Source organism: Athene noctua, chromosome 34, assembly GCF_965140245.1.
Source record: "Athene noctua chromosome 34, bAthNoc1.hap1.1, whole genome shotgun sequence".
NCBI lineage: Eukaryota > Metazoa > Chordata > Aves > Strigiformes > Strigidae > Athene > Athene noctua.
Window position 1 is genome coordinate 701607 of NC_134070.1, and position 26090 is coordinate 727696.

At 61.9% G+C, this 26090-nt stretch overlaps 3 protein-coding genes across 4 annotated transcripts in view; 2 read left to right on the plus strand and 1 right to left on the minus strand.

Moving 5' to 3' along the window:
* Positions 1–26090, minus strand: part of LOC141972579 (uncharacterized) — a 710276-nt gene that overhangs the window by 637693 nt on the left and 46493 nt on the right. The window lies entirely within an intron of this gene.
* LOC141972595 (uncharacterized) overlaps positions 1–26090 on the plus strand; it is a 366186-nt gene that overhangs the window by 299577 nt on the left and 40519 nt on the right. The window lies entirely within an intron of this gene.
* Positions 4662–24292, plus strand: DDR1 (discoidin domain receptor tyrosine kinase 1). 2 transcript variants are annotated; one of them, XM_074930485.1, is made up of 17 exons: positions 4662–5506; positions 7824–7926; positions 8730–8958; positions 10480–10627; positions 10821–10923; positions 12258–12444; positions 12873–13119; positions 14645–14773; positions 14894–15048; positions 15509–15698; positions 17710–17820; positions 18387–18562; positions 19105–19232; positions 19327–19494; positions 20736–20970; positions 22169–22318; positions 23770–24292. In XM_074930485.1, exons 1-17 carry the CDS (start codon positions 5416–5418, stop codon positions 23905–23907), a joined length of 2688 nt encoding a protein of 895 aa, XP_074786586.1. In that variant the 5' UTR covers positions 4662–5415; the 3' UTR covers positions 23908–24292. The 2 variants fall into 2 exon arrangements, with proteins under 2 accessions (XP_074786586.1, XP_074786587.1); XM_074930486.1 differs by having other exon boundaries at positions 17713–17820.

The window sequence follows — 26090 nt, forward strand, 5'->3', positions numbered from 1 at the left end:
GTGTTTGGGGGGCACTTGGGGGGGTCTGGGGGCACTTGGGGGGATTTGGGGGGGCACGTGGGGGGATTTGGAGGGTTTGGGGGGCACTGGGGGAGGAGGGGGGGCCCTGGGGGAGTTTTGGGGGGCACTTGAGAGGTTTGGGGGGGTTGGGGGCACTTTGGGTGGTTGGGGGGGATTTGGGGGGCACTTGAGGGGGTTTGGACGGTTTGGGGGGGCATTGGGGGATGAGGGGGGGCGCTGGGGGGCTTTGGGGGGCATTTGAGGGGGTTTGGGGGGAATCTGGGGGCACTTTGGGGCATTTGGGGGGGGACCTGGGGGGATTTGGAGGGACTGGGGGGGTATTTGGGGGGGTCTGGGGGCACTTCGGGCGGTTGGGGGGGGTTTGGGGGGCACTTGGGGGGGTCCTGGGGGGGGTTGGGGTCTCCTGGAGGGCAGATTTGGGGAAATTTGGGGCCCGGGGGGGGGGCGGGACCCAGAGCACCACGTGACACCCACAGCAGCACCACCCCTATAGCACCCATCTATAGGGCACCTATAGGTCCCCCCTCACCCCTGGAGGGGGGGCAGAAGGACCTATAGTGAGAGTGTGTCCCCCCCCGCACCCCTATAAGCCCCCTATAGCCCCTATAGCCCCCCCGCAGCTCTATAAGCCCCCTATAGCCCCCCCTGCACCCCTCTAAGCCCCCTATAACGCATCTATAGCCCCCCCCTGCACCCCTATAGCCCCCCCGCACCCCTATAGCCCCCTATAGCCCCCCCTGCACCCCTCTAAGCCCCCTATAGCGCATCTATAGCCCCCCCCCGCACCCCTATAGCCCCCTATAGCCCCCCCTGCACCCCTCTAAGCCCCCTATAGCGCATCTATAGCCCCCCCCCGCACCCCTATAGCCCCCTATAGCCCCCCCGCACCCCTATAGCCCCCTATAGCCCCCCCTGCACCCCTCTAAGCCCCCTATAGCGCATCTATAGCCCCCCCCTGCACCCCTATAGCCCCCTATAGCCCCCCCCTGCACCCCTCTAAGCCCCCTATAGCGCATCTATAGCCCCCCCCTGCACCCCTATAGCCCCCTATAGCCCCCCCCGCACCCCTATAGCCCCCTATAGCGCAACTATAGGTCCCCGCGGCACCTATAGAGCTGTTCAACCCTACAACCCCCTATATATCCAGCGCTGGACCCTATAGCCCCTATATAGCCCTGTGGGGGGGGGACGGGACCTCCCTATATAGCACCATAAACACCCCCGAACCCCCATTTCTTGGCTCCCCTATAGCCCCGGGGCTGTATATGGCCCCTATAGACTGCGGGTGAGAAATCTATAGGTGCCTTTCTCCCCGTCTAACCACGTCTATACGGACCGGTTGTGGGGCCACGCTGCGTGCGGGGCGGGTATCTATAGGTGCCCAGGCGTGTATACGGCCCTTTCTATAGGGGGATGTACACACGTGAGTGCACGGACACGCGTGCGAGGCTGGGGGGGCGTTAGTTGTATGGGCACGTATAGAAGGTGTATACGGACCCGTGTCTACGGGCCTGCGCCGTGGAGCTGCGGGCGGGGAACGTATAGGGGAAGGGCGTCGCGCGTGGGAGCATCTATAGGGGCCGCGGGTCTGGGGGATGTGGCGTGCGTGTGCGTGGAGAGGCGTGTTGGCGGACACGCGTGTGCGTAGAGGGGGATATTGATGGCCTTGGCGGGGGGGCGTACGTCTATATGGGCCCGTATACGTGTATAGGCACGTATAGACGGGGGTCTATAGGTGTTTAAGTGGGTGCCTGTAGGCGTCTGTGCCCGTACGTACGTCTATAGGTGCCGGTGTACACGCACATGTATGTATCTGTGTCTGGACATGCCTATGTATGTGTATGCCCGTGTATACGTGTGTGTATATGGGCCCATAGGTGGCGGTATGTATGTGTATATGTGTCTATACGTGCATGTGTATGTGTCTGTGGGTGTCTATAGGGGTCTATGGGTGTCTATAGGGGTCTATAGGTGTCTATGAGTGCCTAAGGGTATCTATAGGGGTCTATGGGTGTCTATAGGGGTCTATGGGTATCTATAGGGGTCTATGGGTGTCTGTGGGTGTCTATAGGGGTCTGTGGGTGTCTATGGGTGTCTATGGGGGTCTATGGGGGTCTATGGGTGTCTATAGGGGTCTATAGGGGTCTATGGGTGTCTATAGGGGTCTATAGGTGTCTATGAGTGCCTAAGGGTATCTATAGGGGTCTATGGGTGTCTATAGGGGTCTATGGGTATCTATAGGGGTCTATGGGTGTCTGTGGGTGTCTATAGGGGTCTGTGGGTGTCTATAGGGGTCTATAGGGGTCTATAGGGGTCTATAGGGGTCTATGGGTGTCTATGGGTGTCTATGGGTGTCTATGGGTGTCTATAGGGGTCTATGGGTTTCTATGGGGGTCTATGGGTGTCTATAGGGGTCTATAGGGGTCTATGGGTTTCTATAGGGGTCTATGGGTGTCTATGGAGGTCTATATAGAGGTCTATGGGGGTCTATGGGTGTCTATAGGGGTCTATGGAGGTCTATATAGAGGTCTATGGGTGTCTATGGGTGTCTATGGGTGTCTATGGGTGTCTATAGGGGTCTATGGGTGTCTATGGGGGTCTATGGGTGTCTATAGGGGTCTATGGGTGTCTATGGGGGTCTATGGGTGTCTATGGAGGTCTATATAGAGGTCCATGGGTGTCTATGGGTGTCTATGGGGGTCTATGGGGGTCTATGGGGGTCTATAGGGGTCTATAGGGGTCTATAGGGGTCTATGGGTGTCTATAGGGGTCTATAGGAGCACCCTCCTGGGGGGAGCTCTCTGGGCGCTGTCGGGGCACACCCCCACCGCCACCCGCGTGTCCGTTGCTCCGTGCACACGCATGTTCAGCTCAGGGGCTCCACACACGTGTCCGCGCACACGTGGGCATCGCCTGTGGGGGCGGTGCCTATAGGGCCCAGATCTATAGGTGCTCCCATAGGTGTCGCCCGCGGGATCCCAGGGAGGAGTCAGGGCCCGAGCACCCCCCGGAGAGACCCCCAGGTGCGTGTTGGGGCATGTCGGGGCGTGTCAGAGTGTGTTGGGGAGTGTCAGAGTGTGTTGGGGCGTGTCGGGGCATGTTGGAGTGTGTTGGGGCATGTTAGGGCATGTCAGGGCATGTTGGAGCGTGTTAGGGCATGTTGGGGCGTGTCAGGGTATGTCGGAGCATCTTGGGGTGTGTCAGGGTGTGTTGGGGCATGTCAGGGCATGTCGGAGCATGTTGGGGTGTGTTCAGGCGCATTATGGCGTGTTGGGATGTCATGGCATGTTGGGGTATGTTGGGGCATGTCATGACATGTTGGGGCACTTTGGGGGCATGTTCAGGTATGTTCAGGCGTGTCAGGGCATGTCATGGGGTGTGGAGGCGTGATGCTGCATGTTGGGGCATGTCAACATGTGGTGCTGTGTCTCAATGCGTGTTGTTACACGTCCTGGGGTCGTATGTTGTGGCGTGTTATGGCGTGTTATCGTGCAGGGTGGTGTGTTATTGTGATACTGAATTTAGTTGCGTGTGCTTGTGTGTTCTTGCATGTTCTTGCGCAGCATTGCGTGGCGTGTTGGTGCATGTTGTTCTGTGTCACTGCGTGTCACACTTTTTGGGCTCGTATGTCATTGCATGATGTCCGCGGTTGTGTGCTGTTGCGTGTTATTGCACGTTCTTGTGTGTCTGTGGCATTACATGTTATTGCATGTTGTTACATGTTATTGTGTGTTGGATGTTATTGTGTGTTACGGGATATGGAATGTTGTATGTTAATGCATGTTGTCGTATGTTGTTGTCTGTTATCAAGTGTTGTGAGGTGTTATTGTATGTTATTGCATGTTATTGTGTTGTTACATGCTGTGCGTTGTATGTTATTGCGTGCTGTTACCTGTTAACATGTGGTGGTGTATGTTATTGTGTGTTATTGAGTGTTGCCATGTTATTCCATGTCACTGCACGTTATTTCATGTTATCGCGTGTTGTGGCATGTCATTTTGTCGTTGCGTGTTGCATGTTATTGCATGTCGTTGTGCGTTAACGTGTGCTGCTGCATGTTATTGCGTGTTGTTACGTGTTATTATGAGTTACCGAGTGTTGTGCTATTGTAGGTCGTTGTGTGTTGTTACATGTTCTTGCATGTTGCCAAGTGTTGCAACACGTTAGTGTGCGTCATTGCGTGTTGTTACGTGTTATTGTGTGTTAACGAGTGTCGCGATGTATGTCATTGTGCGTTGTCCATGTTATCGCGTGTTACTGAGTCGTGATGTGTTAGTGTATGTCATTGCATGTTGTTACGTGTTATCGCCTGTTACCGAGGGTTGGGATGTGTTAGTGTATGTTATCGCGTGTTGTTACGTGTTATTGCATGTTACGTGTCCTGACGTGTTCCGGGGCGTGTCCTGTGCCGGGGGGACACCGGGGGACACACCCCGATGCTCAGGCCCCGCCCCCCCAGCTGCTGTTTCCCATCAGGCTGCAGCAGCTGGGGGGGGGGAGGGGCACATTCCAGCAAGGCATTGTGGGAGCAGCTGCTGGGATGGGGCCCTCCCAGTGCTCCCAGTCCTCTCCCAGTGCCCTGAGCTGCCCTCCCAGTCCCTCCCAGTTCCCCTCACAGTTTCTTCTCAGTCCCCTCCCAGTGCTCCCAGTCCCCCTCCCAGTGCTCCCAGTCCCCATCCCATTCCTCCCAGTACCCCCAGCCCCTATCCCAGTGCTCCCAGTTCCCTCCCAGTCCCCACCTCACTCCTCCCAGTGCTCCCAGTCCCCCTCCCAGTGCTCCCAGTTGCCATCCCAGCACTCCCAGTGCTCCCAGTCCCCATCCCAGTCCTCCCAGTGCTCCTAATCCCCTTCCAGTACCCCCAGCCCCTATCCCAGTGCTCCCAGTTCCCTCCCAGTCCCCATCCCATTCATCCCAGTGCTCCCAGTCCCTATTTCACTCCTCCCAGTGTTCCCAGTCCCCTTCCCGGTGCTCCCAGTTCCCCTCCCACTGCTCCCAGTCCCCATCCCACTCCTCCCAGTGCTCCCAGTCCCCTCTCAGTACCCCCAGTTCCTATCCTAGAGCTCCCAGTCCCCATCTCACTCCTCCTAATGCTCCCAGTCCCATCCCAGTCCTTCCCAGTGTCCTGAGCTGCCCTCCCAGTCCCTCCCAGTCCCCTTCCCAGTGCTCCCAGTCCCCATCTCACTCTTCCCAGTGCTCCCAGTCCCCCTTCCAGTGCTCCCAGTCCCCATCCCATTCCTCCCAGTGCTCCCAATCCCCTTCCAGTACCCCCAGCCCCTATCCCAGTGCTCCCAGTTCCCTCCCAGTCCCCACCTCACTCCTCCCAGTGCCTCCCAGTGACTCCCAGTGTCCCCTCGCTGTCCCCAGGTGCGGTGACCGGGGGGGCTGGGGCCGCCATGGGGGTCCTCCCCCTGCCCCTCCCCCTCCTGCTGCTGGCCGCGGGGACCCAAGTGACCGGGCGGCAGCTCGATGGGCACCTCGACCTGGGTGAGACCCTGTGGGGTGGCGGGCGGCCTGTGGGGGCCACAGGGGCCACCTGAGGGTCTGTGGGGGCCGTAGTGGCCACCTGAGGGTCTGTGGGGGCCACAGGGGCCACCTGAGGGTCTGTGGGGGCCACAGGGGCCACCTGAGGGTCTGTGGGGGCCGTAGTGGCCACCTGAGGGTCTGTGGGGGCCGTAGTGGCCACCTGAGGGTCTGTGGGGGCCACAGGGGCCACCTGAGGGTCTGTGGGGGCCATAAGGGACCACCTGAGGGTCTGTGGGGGCCACAGGGGCCACCTGAGGGTCTGGGGGGGCCGTAAGGGGCCACCTGAGGGTCTGTGGGGGCCGTAGTGGCCATCTGAGGGTCTGTGGGGGCCACCTGAGGGTCTGTGGGGGCCGTAGTGGCCACCTGAGGGTCTGTGGGGGCCACAGGGGCCACCTGAGGGTCTGTGGGGGCCGTAGTGGCCACCTGAGGGTCTGTGGGGGCCGTAGTGGCCACCTGAGGGTCTGTGGGGGCCGTAGTGGCCACCTGAGGGTCTGTGAGGGCCGTAAGGGACCACCTGAGGGTCTGTGGGGGCCATAGTGGCCACCTGAGGGTCTGTGGGGGCCACAGGGGCCACCTGAGGGTCTGTGGGGGCCGTAGTGGCCACCTGAGGGTCTGTGGGGGCCACAGGGGCCACCTGAGGGTCTGTGGGGGCCATAAGGGACCACCTGAGGGTCTGTGGGGGCCACAGGGGCCACCTGAGGGTCTGGGGGGGCCGTAAGGGGCCACCTGAGGGTCTGTGGGGGCCGTAGTGGCCATCTGAGGGTCTGTGGGGGCCACAGGGGCCACCTGAGGGTCTGTGGGGGCCGTAGTGGCCACCTGAGGGTCTGTGGGGGCCACAGGGGCCACCTGAGGGTCTGTGGGGGCCGTAGTGGCCACCTGAGGGTCTGTGAGGGCCGTAAGGGACCACCTGAGGGTCTGTGGGGGCCATAGTGGCCACCTGAGGGTCTGTGGGGGCCACAGGGGCCACCTGAGGGTCTGTGGGGGCCGTAGTGGCCACCTGAGGGTCTGTGGGGGCCACAGGGGCCACCTGAGGGTCTGTGGGGGCCGTAGTGGCCACCTGAGGGTCTGTGGGGGCCACAGGGGCCACCTGAGGGTCTGTGAGGGCCGTAAGGGACCACCTGAGGGTCTGTGGGGGCCGTAGTGGCCACCTGAGGGTCTGTGGGGGCCACAGGGGCCACCTGAGGGTCTGTGAGGGCCATAAGGGACCACCTGAGGGTCTATGGGGGCCATAGTGGCCACCTCAGGGTCTGTGGGGGCCACAGGGGCCACCTGAGGGCCTGTGGGGGCCATAAGGGGCCACCTGAGGGCCTGTGGGGGCCACAGGGGCCACCTGAGGGTCTGTGGGGGCCATAAGGGACCACCTGAGGGTCTGGGGGGGCCACAGGAGCCACCTGAGGGTCTGTGGGGGCCGTAAGGGGCCACCTGAGGGTCTGTGGGGGCCACAGGGGCCACCTGAGGGTCTGTGGGGGTCACAGGGGCCACCTGAGGGTCTGTGGTGGCCGTAGTGGCCACCTGAGGGCCTGTGGGGGCCGTAAGGGGCCACCTGAGGGTCTGTGGGGGTCACAGGGGCCACCTGAGGGTCTGTGGTGGCCGTAGTGGCCACCTGAGGGCCTGTGGGGGCCGTAGTGGCCACCTGAGCTCTGGGTGCCCTATGGGGTCTATAGGGCCCCCTGGGGTGGGAGGGCCATTGGGGGTGGGGCCATGGGTGCCCTAGAGCGGCTCTATGGGGTGGGGGGGCTGTGGTGGGGGTCTGAGGCTGGCGTGTCCCTTGTGACACCCGTGTGTGTGTCCCCAATGTCCCCCCGTGTCCCCAATGTCCCCCTCATTCCCCTGTGTCCCTGATGTCCCCAATGTCCCTCCGTGTCCCCTTGTCCCCCTCTGTGTCCCCAATGTCCCCCCATGTCCCCAATGTCCCCCTCATCCCCCTGTGTCCCTGATGTCCCCAATGTCCCTCTCCATGTCCCCATGTCCCTCTCCATGTCCCCATGTCCCCCTCTGTGTCCCCAAAGTCCCCCCCGTGTCCCCAATGTCCCCCTCATCCCCCTGTGTCCCTGATGTCCCCAATGTCCCCCTCCGTGTCCCCTTGTCCCCCTCTGTGTCCCCAATGTCCCCCGTGTCCCCAATGTCCCCCTCATCCCCCTGTGTCTCCGATGTCCCCCATGTCCCCCTCTGTGTCCCCAATGTCCCCCATGTCCCCCTGTGTCCCCATGGCTCCCTCATGTCCCCCATGTCCCCCCAGTGTCCCCTCGATGTCCCCAATGTCCCCTGTGTCCCCCAGGCAGGTGCCGCTTTGCCCTGGGCATGGAGGACGGTTCCATCCCTGACAGCCGCCTCTCGGCCTCCAGCGCCTGGTCCGACTCCACCGCTGCCCGCCACGGCCGGTGAGCCCAGTACGCACCAGTATACACCAGTACACACCAGTATGGCCCAATACCCCCCTGCCCCCCACCCAGCATCCCCTCCCAGGGACCCTCAGTGTCCCCACAGTGTCCCCACCTTAATGCTACCTCTGCCTGCTGGGGCCAAGGGGACCCAGTATGGCCCAGTATGGCCCAGTATGGCCCAGTGCCCCCACTCAGCACTGTCCTGTGCCATCCAGGGTCCCCCAGGTGTCCCCAGGTCCCTCTGTCCTGGGTGTCCACGTGTCCCCAGGGTGTCCCCATGTCCCCTGGGTGTCCCTAGAATGTCCCCAAGTCCCCTGGATGTCCCCAAGTCCCCTGGGTGCCCCCATGTCCTCTGGATGTCCCCATATCCCTTGGGTGTCCCTAGAATGTCCCCAAGTCCCCTGGATGTCCCCAAGTCCCTTGGATGTCCTTAGAATGTCCCCAAGTCCCCTGGATGTCCCCATGTCCCCTGAGTGTCCCCAAGTCCTCTGGATATCCCTAGAATGTCCCCAAGTCCCCTGGATGTCCCCATATCCCTTGGGTGTCCCTAGAATGTCCCCATGTCCCCTGGATGTCCCCAAGTCCCCTGCATGTCCCCATTTCCCTTGGATGACCCGAGAATGTCCCCATGTCCCCTAGGATGTCCCCGTGTCCCCTGGGTGTCCCCAGATGTCCCCCCGTCCCCATCCCCAGGACATCCCCACGTCCCCAACCTGAGCCACAACAATGGGGACAACACTCAGGTACCCCCAGGGTGTCCCCACGTCCCCGGTGTCCCCAAGACGTCCCCGTGTCCCCAGGCTGGGTCGCAGCGATGGGGACGGCGCCTGGTGTCCCGCGGGTCCCGTCTTCCCGGAGGAGGAGGAGTTCCTGGAGGTGGACCTGGGTGGGCTGCACGTGGTGACACTGGTGGGGACACAGGGACGTCACGCCGGTGGCCACGGCAGGGAGTTCGCCCGCGCTTATCGCCTGCGCTACAGCCGCGACCGGCACCGCTGGCTGCGCTGGCGGGACCGCTGGGGCACCGAGGTGACCGGGGACCTTGGGGACATCTTGGGGACATTGGGGTATTGAGGTCACGGAGGACCTTGGGGACATCTTGGGGACATTGGGGATGGGGGGGTGCTGAGGTCATTGGGGACCTTGGGGACATCTTGGGGACATTGGGGATGGGGGGGTGTTGAGGTGAACTGGGACCTTGGGGACCTTGGGGATGTTGGGACACTGAGGTGAACTGGGACCTTGGGGACATCTTGGGGACCTTGGGGACATGTTGGGGACATTGGGGCTTTGAGGTCACGGAGGACCTTGGGGACATCTTGGGGACATTGGGGATGGGGGGTTGTTGAGGTGAACTGGGACCTTGGGGATGTTGGGACACTGAGGTGAACTGGGACCTTGGGGACATCTTGGGGACATTGGGGTATTGAGGTCACGGAGGACCTTGGAGGCATCTTGGGGACATTGGGGATGAGGGGGTGCTGAGGTCATTGGGGACCTTGGGGACATCTTGGGGACATTGGGGATGGGGGGTTGTTGAGGTGAACTGGGACCTTGGGGACCTTGGGGATGTTGGGACACTGAGGTGAACTGGGACCTTGGGGACATGTTGGGGACATTGGGGCTTTGAGGTCACTGAGGACCTCGGGGACATCTTGGGGACCTTGGGGATGGGGGGATGCTGAGGTCACCAAGGACTGTGGGGACATCGTGGGGACCTTGGGGATGTTGGGGTGCTGAGGTCATTGGGGACCTTGGGGACATCTTGGGGACCTTGGGGACAGTGGGACACTGAGGACCTTGGGGACATCTTGGGGATGTTGGGGTAACCAGGGACCTTGAGGACATCTTGGGGACCCTGGGGACAGTGGGGTGCTGAGGTCACTGGGGGCCTTGGGGACACTGGGGACATGAGGCACTGAGGTCAATGAGGTGACCGGGGACCTTGGGGACATATTGGGGACAGTGGGGTGCTGAGGTCACTGGGGACACTGGGATCCCAGGGGTGCGGTGGGATCCCTGGGAGATCCCGGGGGGGGGGCAGTGGGGACATCTTGGGGACAACGGGATCCCCGGAAGATCCCGGGGGGGGCCGTGGGGACATCTTGGGGACAACGGGATCCCCGGGAGATCCCGGGGGGGGGCAGTGGGGACATATTGGGGACAACGGGATCCCCGGGAGATCCCGGGGGGGGGCAGTGGGGACATCTTGGGGACAACGGGATCCCCGGGAGATCCCGGGGGGGGGGCAGTGGGGACATCTTGGGGACAACGGGATCCCTGGGAGATCCCGGGGGGGGGCCGTGGGGACATATTGGGGACAACGGGATCCCCGGGAGATCCCGGGGGGGGGCAGCGGGGTCACCGGGGAGGTGGGGGGATCCCTGGGGGGTCGGTGGGATCTTGGGGGGCAGTGGGATCATTGGAACCTCGGGGGGGGCGGCGGGGGGGGGTCAACGGGATCCCTGATCTCATGGGATTGGGGGGGGGGCCCGGGGGGGGGTCCCCGGGGTGGGGGGGGGGGGATCGCAGCGGATCCCGGTGCCGCAGGTGATCGGGGGGAACGAGGACCCCGAGGGGGTGGTGCTGAAGGACCTGGCGCCCCCCCCCGTGGCGCGGGCGCTGCGGATCTACCCCCGGGCCCCCCGCGCCATGAGCGTCTGCCTGCGCCTGGAGCTCTACGGCTGCCCCTGGGGCGGTGAGTGTCACCTTGTCACCTCGGTCACCTCCACCCCCCTCCCCAGGGCCACCTCCCGCCCCCCCCCAACCTCATCCCAAACCCTGAGAAAGGGGGTACCCGGGGTGGGGGGTCACCCGTCCTCATGTAGCCCCCACCCAGCCCCACGGGTGGCCTCGGGGTGGCCTCGGGGTGACGTGTCCCCTGTCCCCAGCCGGCCTCCTGTCCTACACGGCGCCACGGGGACAGGTCATGACCCTTGACCCCGCGCCCGTTGTCCTCAACGACTCCACCTACGATGGCTACAGTGTTGGCCCGTGAGTAGCCAGATTGTCCCCAACTGTCCCCAAGGGCCACCGCCCCCGAGAGTTCCCAAACTGGGTCACAAACCATCTCCGAGTGTCCCCAGACCAGCCCCAAGTGTCCCCAAAATGTCCCCAGACTGTCCCTGGAGCTCCCCAGATGTCCCCGGTGGTCTTCAAACTGTCCCCAAGTGTCCCCAACCAGCCCCAAGTGTCCCCAGATTGTCCCCAGACTGTTCCTGGAGCTCCCCAGATGTCCCCAGTGGTCTTCAAACTGTCCCCAAGTGTCCCCAACCAGCCTTGGTCATCTCCAAGTGTCCCCAGGCCAGCCCCATGTGTCCCCAAACTGTCCCCAGACTGCCCCTGGAGCTCCCCAGATGTCCCCAGTGGTCCTCAAACTGTCCCCAACCAGCCTTGGTCATCTCCAAGTGTCCCCAGGCCTGCCCCATGTGTCCCCAGATTGTCCCCAGGTTATCCCTGGAGCTTCCCAGATGTCCCCGGTGGTCTTCAAACTGTCCCCAAGTGTCCCCAACCAGCCCCAAGTGTCCCCAGATTGTCCCCAGACTGTCCCTGGAGCTCCCCAGATGTCCCCAGTGGTCTTCAAACTGTCCCCAAGTGTCCCCAACCAGCCTTGGTCATCTCCAAGTGTCCCCAGGCCAGCCCCATGTGTCCCCAAACTGTCCCCAGACTGCCCCTGGAGCTCCCCAGATGTCCCCAGTGGTCCTCAAACTGTCCCCAACCAGCCTTGGTCATCTCCAAGTGTCCCCAGGCCTGCCCCATGTGTCCCCAGATTGTCCCCAGGTTATCCCTGGAGCTTCCCAGATGTCCCCAGTGGTCTTCAAACTGTCCCCAAGTGTCCCCAACCAGCCTTGGCCATCTCCAAGTGTCCCCAGACCAGCCCAAACTGTCCTCAGACATCCTCAAGTGTCCCCAGGTGTCCTCAAACTGCCCTTTGCCATCCCCCAACTGCCCCAAACAGTCTCTAACTGTCCCCAAACTGTCCCCTGCTGTCCCTAGATGACCCCAAAGTGTCCCCAGATGGTCAAAATGGCTCAAAATGGCCCCAGTTGCTCCTGGCTGAGCCCAACTGTCCCCAAATAGCCCAAACTGTCTGCAAATTGTCACCTGTTGGCCCCAAAGAGCCCCAGACTGTCACCCACCGTCCCAAAAGAGCTTCAGACTGTCCCCAAATTACCCCAGTGTCCCCAAGTGTCCCCAGAACAGCCCCGATTGTCCCCAAATCGTGCTCTGGGAGGTTCCCAGGTGGGCGGGATGGTGGGACCCAGGTGTCCAGGGACCCCTTGACCCCCCAGGTCATCTGGGTGGTGTCCCCTGTCACCCCCTACCAGGCTGCAATTTGGGGGGCTGGGCCAGCTGGCGGACGGGGTGCTGGGATTGGACGATTTCGTGCGGAGCCGCGAGCGACGTCTTTGGCCGGGTTACGACTACGTGGGATGGCGCCGGCCACCCGGCCCCCGACCCCACGTGGAGCTGGAGTTCGAGTTCGAGGGGCTCCGGGCCTTCCGCGCCATGCAGGTGCCCCGCGGCATGCTGGGATAGCGGGGGAGCAGGGCATTCTGGGAGGGTGGGGACAGGTGGGGTGCCCTAGGACATCGGGTAGGGTAGGGCTGGGGACGCTTGGGGATGATGGGCAATGGGGTGCCCCGGGGGGTCTTGGGAATGAGGGCAATGGGTGCCGCAGGGGATTGTGGGGATGAAAGAAATGGGTGCCCCAAGGCATCATGGGGGCTTGGCCAAGGGGTCTGCCCTGGGCGTTGTGGGATGGGTTGACCATGACATGAACCCATGAGGGGTCACCACGTCCACCCCACCTTAGGGTTTGGAACTTGCCATTGGGGATGCTTCGGTTTAAGCCCCGCCCTGTCTGCCCCAGGGCATCATGGGATGGCAAGCAACCCCCCCCCCCATCACCCACCCACACACCTCCAATCCTCCACCGCCAGGTTCACTGCAACAACATGCACACGCGGGGGGTGAGCATCTTCGGGGAGGCGGAGTGTCGCTTCAAGAAGAGCCTGGCCACCGCCTGGGAGCCCACCGTGGCCACCCACAGCCTCGCGGGGGCCGTCAAGGACCCCAGCGCCCGCTCGATCACCGTCCCCTTGGGGGGGCGCCACGCCCGTTTCATCCAGTGTCACTTCTTCTTCGCCGGGGAGTGGATGCTCTTCAGTGAGGTCACCTTCCTCTCGGGTGAGTCCTACCTCGGCGCGTGGCCTCCAGACCTGTCTGGGCCTTGGCAGCTTCCCTCAGTGGCTCTTGGGGTGGGTGGGTGGGTGATGGGGTGGTTGGGTGGGTGATGGGGTCATTGGGTGGGTGATGGGGCGGTCGGTTGGGTGATGGGGCGGTCGGGTGGGTGATGGGGTGGGTGATGGGGCGATAGGGTGGGTGGTTGGGTGATGGGGTGGGTGGTTGGGTGATGGGGCGGTCGGGTGGGTGATGGGGTGGGTGATGGGGCGATAGGGTGGGTGGTTGGGTGATGGGGTGGGTGGTTGGGTGATGGGGAGGTCAGTTGGGTGATGGGGTCATTGGGTGGGTGATGGGGCGGTTGGGTGGGTGATGGGTGGGTGGTTGGGTGATGGGGAGGTTGGGTGGGTGATGGGGCGGTTGGGTGGGTGATGGGGAGGTTGGTTGGGTGATGGGGCGGTTGGGTGGGTGATGGGGCGGTTGGGTGGGTGATGGGGCGGTTGGGTGGGTGATGGGGTCGTTGGGTGGGTGATGGGGCGGTCGGGTGGGTGATGGGGAGGTTGGTTGGGTGATGGGGTCGTTGGGTGGGTGATGGGGAGGTTGGTTGGGTGATGGGGTCGTTGGGTGGGTGATGGGGTGGTTGGGTGGGTGATGGGGCGGTCGGGTGGGTGATGGGGCGGTCGGGTGGGTGATGGGGTGGGTGGTTGGGTGATGGGGCGGTTGGGTGGGTGATGGGGCGGTTGGTTGGATGATGGGGCGGTTGGGTGGGTGATGGGGCGGTCGGGTGGGTGATGGAGTGGGTGGTTGGGTGATGGGGCGGTTGGGTGGGTGATGGGGCGGTTGGTTGGGTGATGGGGCGGTTGGGTGGGTGATGGGGCGGTTGGTTGGGTGATGGGGCGGTTGGTTGGGTGATGGGGCGGTTGGGTGGGTGATGGGGCGGTTGGGTGGGTGATGGGGCGGTTGGGTGGGTGATGGGGCGGTTGGGTGGGTGATGGGGTGGGTGGTTGGGTGATGGGGCAGTTGGTTGGATCACGGATCGGTTGGTTGGTTGGGCACTGGGGCCATTGGTCGGTTGGTGGGCAGGTTGGTTGGGTAACAGGGTGGTTGACTGGTTGGGTGCTGGTTAACCAGTTTAAGAGCTGGTTGTGAGACAGGTCGGTTACCTGGTTGACTACCGAGCTGGTTGAGCGCTGGGATGGTTGGGTGGACGCAAGACTGGCTTGTTGGTTGGTTAACCAGTCCAAGGGTTATCAGCTGGTTAACTGGTTGCCTGTTGACTAGTTAGTTGGATGATGGGGTGACCGCTTGGCTGTGATTGGTTGGTGACGTGAAGGACAGCTTGCTTGGCCAGCTGGTTAACCAGTTGATTGGATGAACTCAAAGTTGGTTGAGTCCTCACTTGGCTGGGGGTCAACCACCCCACGAGCCGGTTGGTTGCCCCGTTGGCCAATGGGAAGGCGGTTTGTTGGAGCGGGCGGGCGGCTGCCCCCGCCCTCGTTAGCTCCAGCTCGTTATGGTTCTCTCCCCGCAGAGGCGGTGGAGGAGGCGGTGGGGGCCAGCGGGTGGCCCCCAGCCGCCCCCCCCGACCCCTCGGCAGGTGTCATGGCCGTCCCTGAGGGCCACTGGCACGGCGACACGGCTACCAACCTCACTACCCCGGGTAAGGCGGGGCTTAATGGGGCGGGGCTTAATTGGGCAGGGTTTAACGGGGTAGGGCTCTGAGGGGAGGGGCGGGGCCATGGTGACACCCCGCCCACCCACCCAACCCGCCCAATGGCAGCCCCCGGCGAGCCCAAGACGGGGCAACCGGTTGCCAAAGACGACCACAGCCATACGTCCATCCTGATTGGCTGCCTGGTGGCCATCATCTTGCTCCTATTGGGCGTCATCTTCCTCATCCTCTGGCGGCAGTACTGGAAGAAGATACTGGGGAAGGTGAGGGGGGGTACTGGGTTCAACTGGGAGGAACTGGTCCACTGCCCATGCTCTGGGAGGGTGATGGGGGGAACTGGGAGGAACTGGGAAGGTGGTGGGGTGAACTGGGAGGAACTGGGCACCCAGATATCTGCATCTACTGCCCACACTCTGGGAGGAACTGGGATGAACTGGGAGGAACTGGGCACCCGGACATCTGCGTCCACTGCCTAAGCTCTGGGAGGGTGATGGGGTGAACTGGGAAGGTGATGGGGTGAACTGGGTGGAACTGGGAAGGTGGTGGGGTGAACTGGGAGGAACTGGGCACCCACATATCTGCATCTACTGCCCACACTCTGGGATGAACTGGGAGGAACTGGGAGGAACTGGGCACCCGGACATCTGCGTCCACTGCCCAAGCTCTGGGAGGGTGATGGGTGAACTGGGAGGCACTGGGTGCACCCGAGGGCCTCGCCCGCAGGCCCAGCGCCGGCCCTCGGAGGACGAGCTGCGGGTGCAGCTCTCGGTGCCCGGCGACACCGTCGTCATCAACAACGCGACGGGGGCGACGCGGGGCCCCCCCCGCTACGAGCGCATCCCCCCCGGCCTGGGCGAGTACCAGGAGCCGACGCGGGTGAGACCCTCGCTGCCCCCGGGCCCCCCCGGAACCGGTGAGCGGGGCGCGGGGCGCTGGGGGGTGGAGGGAGGGGGGGGAGCGGGGAGGGAGGGGGGGAGGGAGGGATGGCGGAGGGTGATGATGGTGATGATGATGATGGATGATGGATGATGGATGGATGGATGATGATGATGGATGATGGATGGATGGATGATGATGATGACGATGATGGACAGATGATGATGATGAATGGATGATGATGATGGATGGATGATGGATGGATGGATGATGATGGATGGATGATGATGATGATGGATGATGATGATGATGGATGATGGATGGATGGATGATGATGATGGATGATGATGATGATGGATGATGGATGGATGGATGATGATGATGATGGATGATGATGATGATGGATGATGGATGATGGATGATGATGATGATGATGGATGGATGATGATGATGATGGATGATGGATGATGATGATCAATGGATGATGATGATGGATGATGATGATGATGATGATGATGGATGATGATGATGGATGATGATGATGGATGATGATGATGATGGATGATGATGATGATGGATGATGATGATGATGGATGATGATGATGGATGATGGATGATGATGATGATGGATGATGGATGATGATGATGGATTATGATGATGATGATGATGGATGGATGATGATGATGGATGGATGATGGATGATGATGATGACGATGATGATGGATGGATGATGATTGATGATTGATGGCTGATGATTGATGATTGATGATTGATGATGATGCCGATGGATGGATGGATGATGGATGCTGATGGATGCTGCTGCTGATGAGGATGAAGATGATGATGATGATGAAGATGATGAGGAGGATGAAGATGATGATGGTGGATGGATGATGCTGCTGCTGGTGGATGATGATGATGGGTGGATGGATGGATTATGGATGGATGGATGATGATGATGATGATGGATGATGGATGCTGATGGATGATGATGATGATGGATGATGATGATGATGATGAACGGATGATGATGATGATGATGATGGACAGATGATGATGATGATGATGATGCCGATGGATGGATGGATGATGGATGCTGATGGATGCTGCTGCTGATGAGGATGAAGATGATGATGAAGATGATGATGATGATGAGGATGAAGATGATGATGGTGGATGGATGATGCTGCTGCTGGTGGATGATGATGATGATGATGATGGATGGATGATGGATGGATGGATGATGGATGCTGATGGATGATGATGATGATGGTGATGATGATGATGGATGTATGATGAAGATGCTGCTGCTGCTGCTGATGATGATGGATGGATGATGATGATAATGGATGATGATGCTGCTGATGAAGATGATGATGGATGATGATGATGGACGGATGATGATGATGATGATGGATGATGGATGGATGGATGATGATGATGATGATAATGCCGATGGATGAATGGATGATGGATGCTGATGATGATGAGGATGAAGATGATGATGAGGATGAAGATGCTGCTGCTGATGAAGATGCTGGTGGATGATGATGATGATGGATGATGATGATGATGATGGACGGATGATGATGAAGATGCTGATTGATGATGATGATGAAGATGCTGGTGGATGATGATGATGATGATGGACGGATGATGATGAAGATGCTGATTGTTGATGATGATGAAGATGCTGGTGGATGATGATGATGATGATGGACGGATGATGATGATGATGATGATGGACGGATGATGATGATGATGATGATGATGCTGCTGATGAAGATGCTGGTGGGTGGGCGGCGGGGCGGGAGGTGACGCCGGCGCAGGACGGGCGCCGGGGGGGACCCACATGGCTGGGGACCGTGTGGGGGAGGGGGAGCGGAGGCCACCACGGGGCTGGGGGGGGGATGGGCGGACAGAGGCCACGGGGCCACCCAACCCTCCCCCACCCCATCCTCCTGCACTGGGACCCCTCCCCGGGCCTGGAGGCGGGGCAAAACCTCCTGGCCCCACCCCCTTACCCCGCCCCCCCCGCCCCCCCCAGCAGCACCTCTCGCCAACCCGGCCTATCGGCTCCTGCTGGCCACCTACGCCCAGCCAATGGGAGGGCTCGCTCGGGCCCCGCCCGATGGGGCTAAGCCAATCAACACAGACGGTAAGGATGGGGCGGGGCGAGGGGAGGGAGTGGGGAGCCCCGCCTCCAATCTCCTTGGCCCCACCCTCACCCAGGATTGGCCCCGCCCTCTTTGGCAAAACCCCGCCCTCATTGAGTGAAGCCCCGCCTCCTGCTGGCTTAACCCCTCCCTTCCCAAAGCCCCACCCCTTTTGTGAAGCCCCACCCCTTTCCCCAAACCACACCCCTTTCCTGAAGCCCCACCCCCTTTCCCGAAGCCCCACCTCTTTCCTGAAGCCCCACCCCTTCCCAAAGCTGCTCAACCCTCTTCCCGAAGCTCCACCCCTTTCCCCGAAGCCCCACCCACTTCCTGAGGCCCCCCTTTTGGCCCACCCCTTGTAGCCCCGCCCCCCGCGTTGACTCCTCCCAACCTGCTTTTAGCCCCTCCCCCTCATCATAGCCCCTCCTCCCTGTGCTCACCCCTCCTGTTGTAGCCCCTCCCCTTTCGGTTAAGCCACACCCCCTTGGCTAAGCCCCACCTACCCCTGGGTGTTTCCCTGCCCCTCCCACTTTAGCCCCACCCCCAATGACACACCCCTCCCCTGCAGGAGCAGCAGAGCCAGAGGGGGGGGCGGGGGCCTACGCGGAAGCTGACGTCACTGGAGGCTCCGCCTACGCCGTGGCTGGCCCCGCCCCTGGCCCCGCCCCAAGCCCCGCCCTCCCGGCCTTCCCCCGCCGGCGCCTCCGCTTCCGCGAGAAGCTGGGGGAGGGGCAGTTCGGAGAGGTAAGCCACACCCCCTTCTGTTGCGAGCCCCGCCCCCGGAGCGCTGAACACGCCCCCTCGCTACCAGCCCCACCCCCTAGAGGGCGTGGCCACGCCCTCTTTCCCACACTGCCCCGCCCTCTCATTAATATGGCCACAAACACCACCCATTTTCCCCTCTGGCCCCGCCCCCCATGCTGGCCCCACCCCCTCATCAGGCCACGCCTCCACATCCCAAACCCCTCCCCCTTCCTATAGGCCCCACCCCCACAGAGGAGCCCCACCGCTCCCTATACTCTCCTCCCCCCAGGAAGCCACACCCCTCCCACAAACCACACCCCCTCCAAAAGCTCCACCCCCCATTGCCCCCACCCTTGGCGCTACAACCACGCCCCCACCACTAAGCCCCACCCCCTCCAGGGTGTTTAGCCCCGCCCCATCCCTCCACCCCACCCTCACAACCTTTAGCCGCACTTCCTCGCCGAGTCCACGCCCCTTTCCTGAGGCCACGCCCCTTTCCTGAGGCCACGCCCCTTTCCTGAGGCCACGCCCTCCCCGGTCAGGTGCTGCTGTGTGAGGTGGAGGATCCCCAGGCCCTGCCCCCCTTGTCCCGCCCCCCCGACCTGCCGCAAGGGCGCCCCCTACTGGTGGCCGTCAAGGTCCTCCGCCCGGACGCCACCAAGAACGCCAGGTAAAATTTTTTTTTTTTTGGGGGGGGGGGGCGGGGGGTGGAGCTTTTTTAGGGGGCGTTTTTGGGGGGGCGCACGCCTGACGGGGCGGGGCAGGCGGGATTTCCTGCAGGAGGCCCGGACCTTGGGGCGCCTGCGGGACCCCAACATCGTGCGGCTGCTGGGGGTGTGCGCGGGGGCCGGCCCCCTCTGCATCATCACCGAGTACATGGAGCACGGCGACCTCCACCAGTTCCTGGGGGGGCCCCGAGGACCCGCCCTCAGGTAGGACACGCCCCCTCGGGACACGCCCCTCCCCCTCAAGACACGCCCCCTTTGAGTCCTGTGTTGTTCCCCCCACCCTCGGCTCCTTTCAGCATCCCTGGGGTCCTGCCCCTTTAAGCGCAGCCCTGCCCCATCCCTTTGGCTCCACCCACTCCCCCACAAAGCCACGCCCCCTCCTCTTTTGCCCAACCCCTTGCCTATTAGTCCCTCCCCTTTCTTGCAAGCCACACCCTTTACTCACCAGCACTGCCTAGGCGCAAGACACACCCCTTCCCCTGGAGCCCCGCCTCTTGGCTATAAGCCACGCCCCTTGGCATTAGCCCCACCCCTGCCCCTTCTTATTTACCCCTCCCTTTAGTCCTACCCCATCCCATTTAGCACCGCCCCTTCTTCTTGGCCACGCCCCTTCCTATTTAGCCATGCCCCTTCCCAGTAGCCCCACCCCTTCCCTTTAGCCCCACCCCTTCCTTTTTAGCCCCACCCCTTCCTCTTTAGCCTCGCCCTTTCCTCTTTAGCCCCACCCCTTTCCCTTTGGCCCTGCCCCTTCCTCTTTAGCTCCACCCCTTCCTCTTTAGCTCCACCCTCTCCTTTTAGCCCCACCCCTTTCCCTTCGGCCCCACCATTCCCTTTATCCCCCCCCTCTTTCCTCTTTAGCCCCACCCATTCCCTTTAGCCTCGCCCCTTCCTCTTTAGCCCCACCCCTTTCCCTTTGGCCCTGCCCCTTCCTCTTTAGCTCCACCCCTTCCTCTTTAGCGCCACCCTTTCCTTTTAGCCCCACCCCTTTCCCTTCAGCCCCACCATTCCCTTTATCCCCCCCCTCTTTCCTCTTTAGCCCCACCCATTCCCTTTAGCCTCGCCCCTTCCTCTTTAGCCCCACCCCTTTCCCTTTGGCCCTGCCCCTTCCTCTTTAGCTCCACCCCTTCCTCTTTAGCTCCACCCTTTCCTTTTAGCCCCACCCCTTTCCCTTCGGCCCCACCATTCCCTTTATCCCCCCCTCTTTCCTCTTTAGCCCCACCCATTCCCTTTAGCCCCGCCCCTTCATTCTAACCCCCACCCCTCTTCAACCCCTCCCCTTCCTCTCTGCCCACTCCCCCTCCGTTTTAGCCCCCATTTCCCCCCTCCCACCCCACATCCTCCCCCCCCTTCAGCCCCTCCCCAACCCCAACCCCACTCGACGCCCCGCTCCGTTTAAGCCCCGCCCTTTCTTAACACCCCACCCACGCCCCCCCACACACCCCCAGCCTGGCCACTCTGCTGCACGTGGGGGCTCAGATCGCCTCGGGGATGCGGTTCCTGGCGGGGTTGAACTTCGTCCACCGGGACCTGGCGACTCGCAACTGCCTGGTGGGGGACGGGTTCACGGTCAAGGTGGCCGATTTCGGCATGAGCCGGCACCTCTACGCCGCCGATTATTACCGGGTGCGGGGCCGGGCCCTGCTGCCCATCCGCTGGATGGCCTGGGAGTGCATCCTCATGGTGAGCGGGGCGGAGGGCAAGGGTGTCGGGGACATTGGAAGGGAGTTTGGGGGGGATCTGGGTGGAGTTCAGGGGGTTTGGGGACATTGGGGAGGAGTTGGGCGGAGTTAAGGGGATTGGGGGACATTTGGGGGGAATCGGGCAGAGTTAAGGGGATTTGGGGTGAATCGGGCAGAGTTAAGGGGATTTAGGGTGAATCAGGCAGAGTTAAGGGGATTTAGGGTGAATTGGGCAGAGTTAAGGGGATTTGGGGTGAATCGGGCAGAGTTAAGGGGCTTTAGGGTGAATCGGGCAGAGTTAAGGGGATTTGGGGTGAATTGGGCGGAGTTAAGGGGATTGGGGGACATTTGGGGGGAACTGGGCAGAGTTAAGGGGATTTGGGGTGAATTGGGCGGAGTTAAGGGGATTGGGGGACATTTGGGGGGAACTGGGCAGAGTTAAGGGGATTTGGGGTGAATCGGGCGGAGTTAAGGGGATTGGGGGACATTTGGGGGGAACTGGGCAGAGTTAAGGGGATTTGGGGTGAATCGGGCAGAGTTAAGGGGATTTGGGGTGAATTGGGCGGAGTTAAGGGGATTGGGGGACATTTGGGGGGAATTGGGCAGAGTTAAGGGGATTTGGGGTGAATCGGACAGAGTTAAGGGGATTTGGGGTGAATCGGGCAGAGTTAAGGGGATTGGGGGACATTTGGGGTGAATCGGGCAGAGTTAAGGGGCTTTAGGGTGAATTGGGCAGAGTTAAGGGGATTTGGGCTGAATCGGGCTGAGTTCAGGGGATTTGGGGACATTTGAGGGAATTTGGGGACATTTGAGGGGAATTTGGGGACACTTGAAGGGATTTGGGCTGAATCGGGCTGAGTTCGGGGGATTTGGGGACACTTGAGGGGATTTGGGGACATTTGAGGGGAATTTGGGGACACTTGAGGGGATTTGGGGACACTTGAGGGGATTTGGGGACATTTGAGGGGATTTGGGGACACTTGAGGGGAATTTGGGGACACTTGAGGGGAATTTGGGCTGAATCGGGCTGAGTTCGGGGGATTTGGGGACACTTGAGGGGATTTGGGCTGAATCGGGCCGAGTTCAGGGGATTCAGGCTCCGGCTGGGGATAGGTTGGCCGAGGGTGGGCGTGGCCTGCAGGGGGTGTGTCCGGGGTGTGTGTGGGCGTGTCCGTGCCAGTCCCCGCCCCCCCACGCAGGGCACCTTCACGCCGGCCAGCGACGCCTGGGCCTTCGGGGTGACGCTGTGGGAGGTGCTGACGCGGTGCCGCGAGCAGCCCTACGGCCGCCTCAGCGACGAGCAGGTCATCGCCAACGCCGGGCACCACTTCCGCGCCCAGGGCCGCCAGGTGGGCACTGGGAGGCACTGGGAGGCAAATGGGGGGCACTAGGAGTCACTGGGAGGGGACTGGGAGGCACTGGGAGGGGACTGGGAGGCACTGGGAGGGACTGGATGGCGGATGGGGGGCACTGGAAGGGACTGGGAGGGGACTGGGAGGCACTGGGAGGCACTGGAAGGGACTGGAAGGCAAATGGGGGGCACTGGGAGTCACTGGGAGGGGACTGGAAGGGACTGGAAGGCAAATGGGGGGCACTGGGAGTCACTGGAAGGGACTGGAAGGCAAATGGGGGGCACTGGGAGTCACTGGGAGGGGACTGGGAGGCACTGGGAGGCACTGGAAGGCAAATGGGGGGCACTGGGAGGCACTGGGAGGGGACTGGGAGGCACTGGGGGGGACTGGGAGGCGCTGGGAAGGGGTTGGGGGGCACTGGGACTCACTGGGAGGGGACTGGGGGGCACTGGGAGGCACTGGAAGGGACTGGAAGGGACTGGATGGCGGATGGGGGGCACTGGGGGGCACTGGGAAGCACTGGGAGGGGGTTGGGGGGCACTGGGACTCACTGGGAGGGGACTGGGGGGCACTGGGAGGTTATTGGGGGGGCACTGGGAGTCACTGGGAGGGGACTGGGAGGCACTGGGAGGGACTGGATGGCGGATGGTGGGCACTGGGAGTCACTGGGAGGGAACTGGGGGGGACTGGGAGGCACTGGGGGGGACTGGGAGAGGGTTTAGGGGCAGTTCCTCCCACTCCACCCCAGTACTCCCAGTTCCCCCAAGTCCTCCCAGTTCCCCCATGACCCCATGACCCCCCATGCCCCCAGGGGTACCTGCCGTGACCCCCTGTGACCCCCCGTGATGCCCTGTGACCCCCCCGTGACCCCCCCATGACCCCATGACACCCCGTGACCCCTGTGACCTCCTGTGACCTCCCGTGACCTCCCATGACCCCCGTGACCCCCCGTGACCCCCCCGTGACCCCCCCGTGCCCCAGGAGTACCTGCCGTGCCCCCCATGACCCCCCATGACCCCCGTAACCCCCATGCCCCCCCGTGACCCCATGACCCCCGTGACCCCCCGTGACCCCGTGACCCCGTGACCCCCATGACCCCTGTGACCCCCCGTGACCCCCCCGTGACCCCCCCGTGACCCCGTGACCCCCCCGTGCCCCAGGAGTACCTGCCGTGCCCCCCATGACCCCCCATGACCCCCGTAACCCCCATGACCCCCGTGACCCCCCGTGACCCCCGTGACCCCCATGACCCCTGTGACCCCCCGTGACCCCCCCGTGACCCCCCCGTGACCCCGTGCCCTCCCCGTGCCCCAGGAGTACCTGCCGTGCCCCCCATGACCCCCCATGACCCCCGTAACCCCCATGCCCCCCCGTGACCCCCCGTGACCCCATGACCCCCATGACCCCCCGTGACCCCCCCGTGACCCCGTGCCCCCCCCGTGCCCCAGGAGTACCTGCCGTGCCCCCCGGGCTGCCCGGCGGCGCTGCACGGGGTGATGTTGCGCTGCTGGGCCCGCGACGCCGCCGACCGCCCGACCTTCGGCCTCCTGCACCGCCTCCTGCGCCACCACACGGCCCTGGCCTGAGCCTTCCTCCTCCTCCTCCTCCTCCTCCATCACCCTCCTCCTCCTTCATCCTCCTCCTTCATCACCCTCCTCCTCCATCCTCATCCTCCTTCATCTTCCTCCTCCTCCTCCTCCTCCTCTTCCACCTCCTTCATCTTCCTCCTCCTCCTCCTCCTCCTCTTCCACCTCCTTCTTCATCTTCATCATCCTCCACCTTCATCTTCCTCCTCATTCTCTTCCACCTCCTTCTTCTTCATCTTCCTCCTCATCTTTCTTCTTCCTCCTCCTCCTCCTCCTCTTCCTCCTCCTCTTCCTTCTCTTCTTCTTCCTCCTTCTCCTCCTCTTCCACCTCCTTCTTCTTCATCTTCCTCCTCATCCTTCTCCTTCTTCCTCCTCCTCCTCCTCTTCCTCCTCATCGTTCTTCTTCCTCCTCCTCCTTCTCTTCCTCCTCCTCCTTCTCCTTCTTCCTCCTCCTCCTCTTCCACCTCCTTGTTCATCTTCATCATCCTCCACCTTCATCTTCCTCCTCATTCTCTTCCACCTCCTTCTTCTTCATCTTCCTCCTCATCCTTCTTCCTCCTCCTCCTCCTCCTACTCTTCCTCCTCCTTCTTCTTCATCTTCCTCCTCCTTCATCCTCCTCCTCCTCCTCCTCCTCCTTCATCTTCCTCCACTTTCTCCTTCATCTTCCTCCTCCTCCTCCTCCTCCTCTTCCACCTCCTTGTTCATCTTCATCATCCTCCACCTTCATCTTCCTCCTCATTCTCTTCCACCTCCTTCTTCTTCATCTTCCTCATCTTTCTTCTTCCTCCTCCTCCTCCTCCTCCTCCTCTTCCACCTCCTTCTTCTTCATCTTCCTCCTCATCCTTCTCCTTCTTCCTCCTCCTCCTCCTCTTCCTCCTCATCTTTCTTCTTCCTCCTCCTCCTTCTCTTCCTCCCCATCCTTCTGCTTCTTCCTCCTCCTCCTCTTCCACCTCCTTCTTCATCTTCATCATCCTCCACCTTCATCTTCCTCCTCATTCTCTTCCACCTCCTTCTTCTTCATCTTCCTCCTCATCCTTCTTCTTCCTCCTCCTCCTCCTCTTCCTCCTCCTTCTTCATCTTCCTCCTCCTCATCCTCCTCCTCCTCCTCCTCTTCCTCCTTCTTCTTCTTCATCTTCCTCCTCCTCCCTCTTCACCCAACACTGGAAACACCCAACACTACTGACATGGGACCCCCCCTGATCCCTGGGACCCCCCCAGACTCTTGGGGACCCCCCCCCTCCCCTCCCCGGACCCATCTCCACTCCACACCCTCATTCCTCATTAGCGGGGGCGGGGCTGGGCGCTAATTAGCTCCGATGGCAGCGGGGGGGGGGGCAGGGGCGGGGCTGTAAATATTTGGTGCCAAACTGGAGATTTTTACACTAATATATAGAGGGGTTTTGGGGTTCTCTGTGTCTGCCTCATCTATCTGGGGGTGCCCACACCCCTAGGTGCCCCCCCCCCCCCTTTGGGTCCCCGGATCCCTGCGTCCCCCCCTTTGGGGTGCCTGGACCCCTGGGTCCCTTTTTGGGGGGGGTCAATCCCTTCTGGGGGGGGCTCTGGCACACAGTGGGGTCCCCGGATCCATAGGTCCCCCCCTTTGGGGTGTCTGGACCCCTGGGTCCCTTTTAGGGGGGAGTCAGTTCCTCTTGGGGGGGCTCTGGCACAAAATGGGGTCCCCTAATGCCTGGGTTCCCCCCCCACTTTGGGTGCTCACACCCCTGGGACCCTTTTGGGGGGGCTCAGTCCTTTTATGGGGGGTCAGTGTCTTTTGGGGGGGTCAATGCTTTCTGGGGGGGGGACTCTGGCACACAGTGGGGTCCCCGGGTCACTGGGCCCCCCCTTTTGGTGCTCAAAACCCTGCGTCCCCCCCTTTGGGGTGCCTGGACCCCTGGGTCCCTTTTAGGGGGGGTCAGTCTCTTTTGGGGGGGGGTCAATCCCTTCTGGGGGGGGGCTCTGGCACACAGTGGGATCCCCACATCCCTGGGTCCCCCCCTTTGGGGTGCTTGGACACCTGGGTGTCTTTTGGGGGGGGTCAGTCCCTTTTTGGGGGGTCAATCCCTTCGGGGGGGGGCCTCTGGCACACAATGGGGTCCCCTAATCCCTTGATTCCCCCCCCCCTTTGGATGCTCAGACCCCTGGGTCCCTTTTTTGGGGGCTCAGACCTTTTTGTGGGGTTCGG

What these genes read in the sequence shown, in the direction of transcription:
- DDR1 (XM_074930485.1), top strand. Translation starts at nt 5,416, where the DNA reads ATGGGGGTCCTCCCCCTGCCCCTCCCCCTCCTGCTGCTGGCCGCGGGG. An exon ending in TACCAACCTCACTACCCCGG is followed by an intron (nt 14,774 to 14,893) that starts GTAAGGCGGGGC and finishes GCCCAATGGCAG; the next exon opens with CCCCCGGCGAGCCCAAGACG. An exon ending in GACGCCACCAAGAACGCCAG is followed by an intron (nt 19,233 to 19,326) that starts GTAAAATTTTTT and finishes GGGGCGGGGCAG; the next exon opens with GCGGGATTTCCTGCAGGAGG.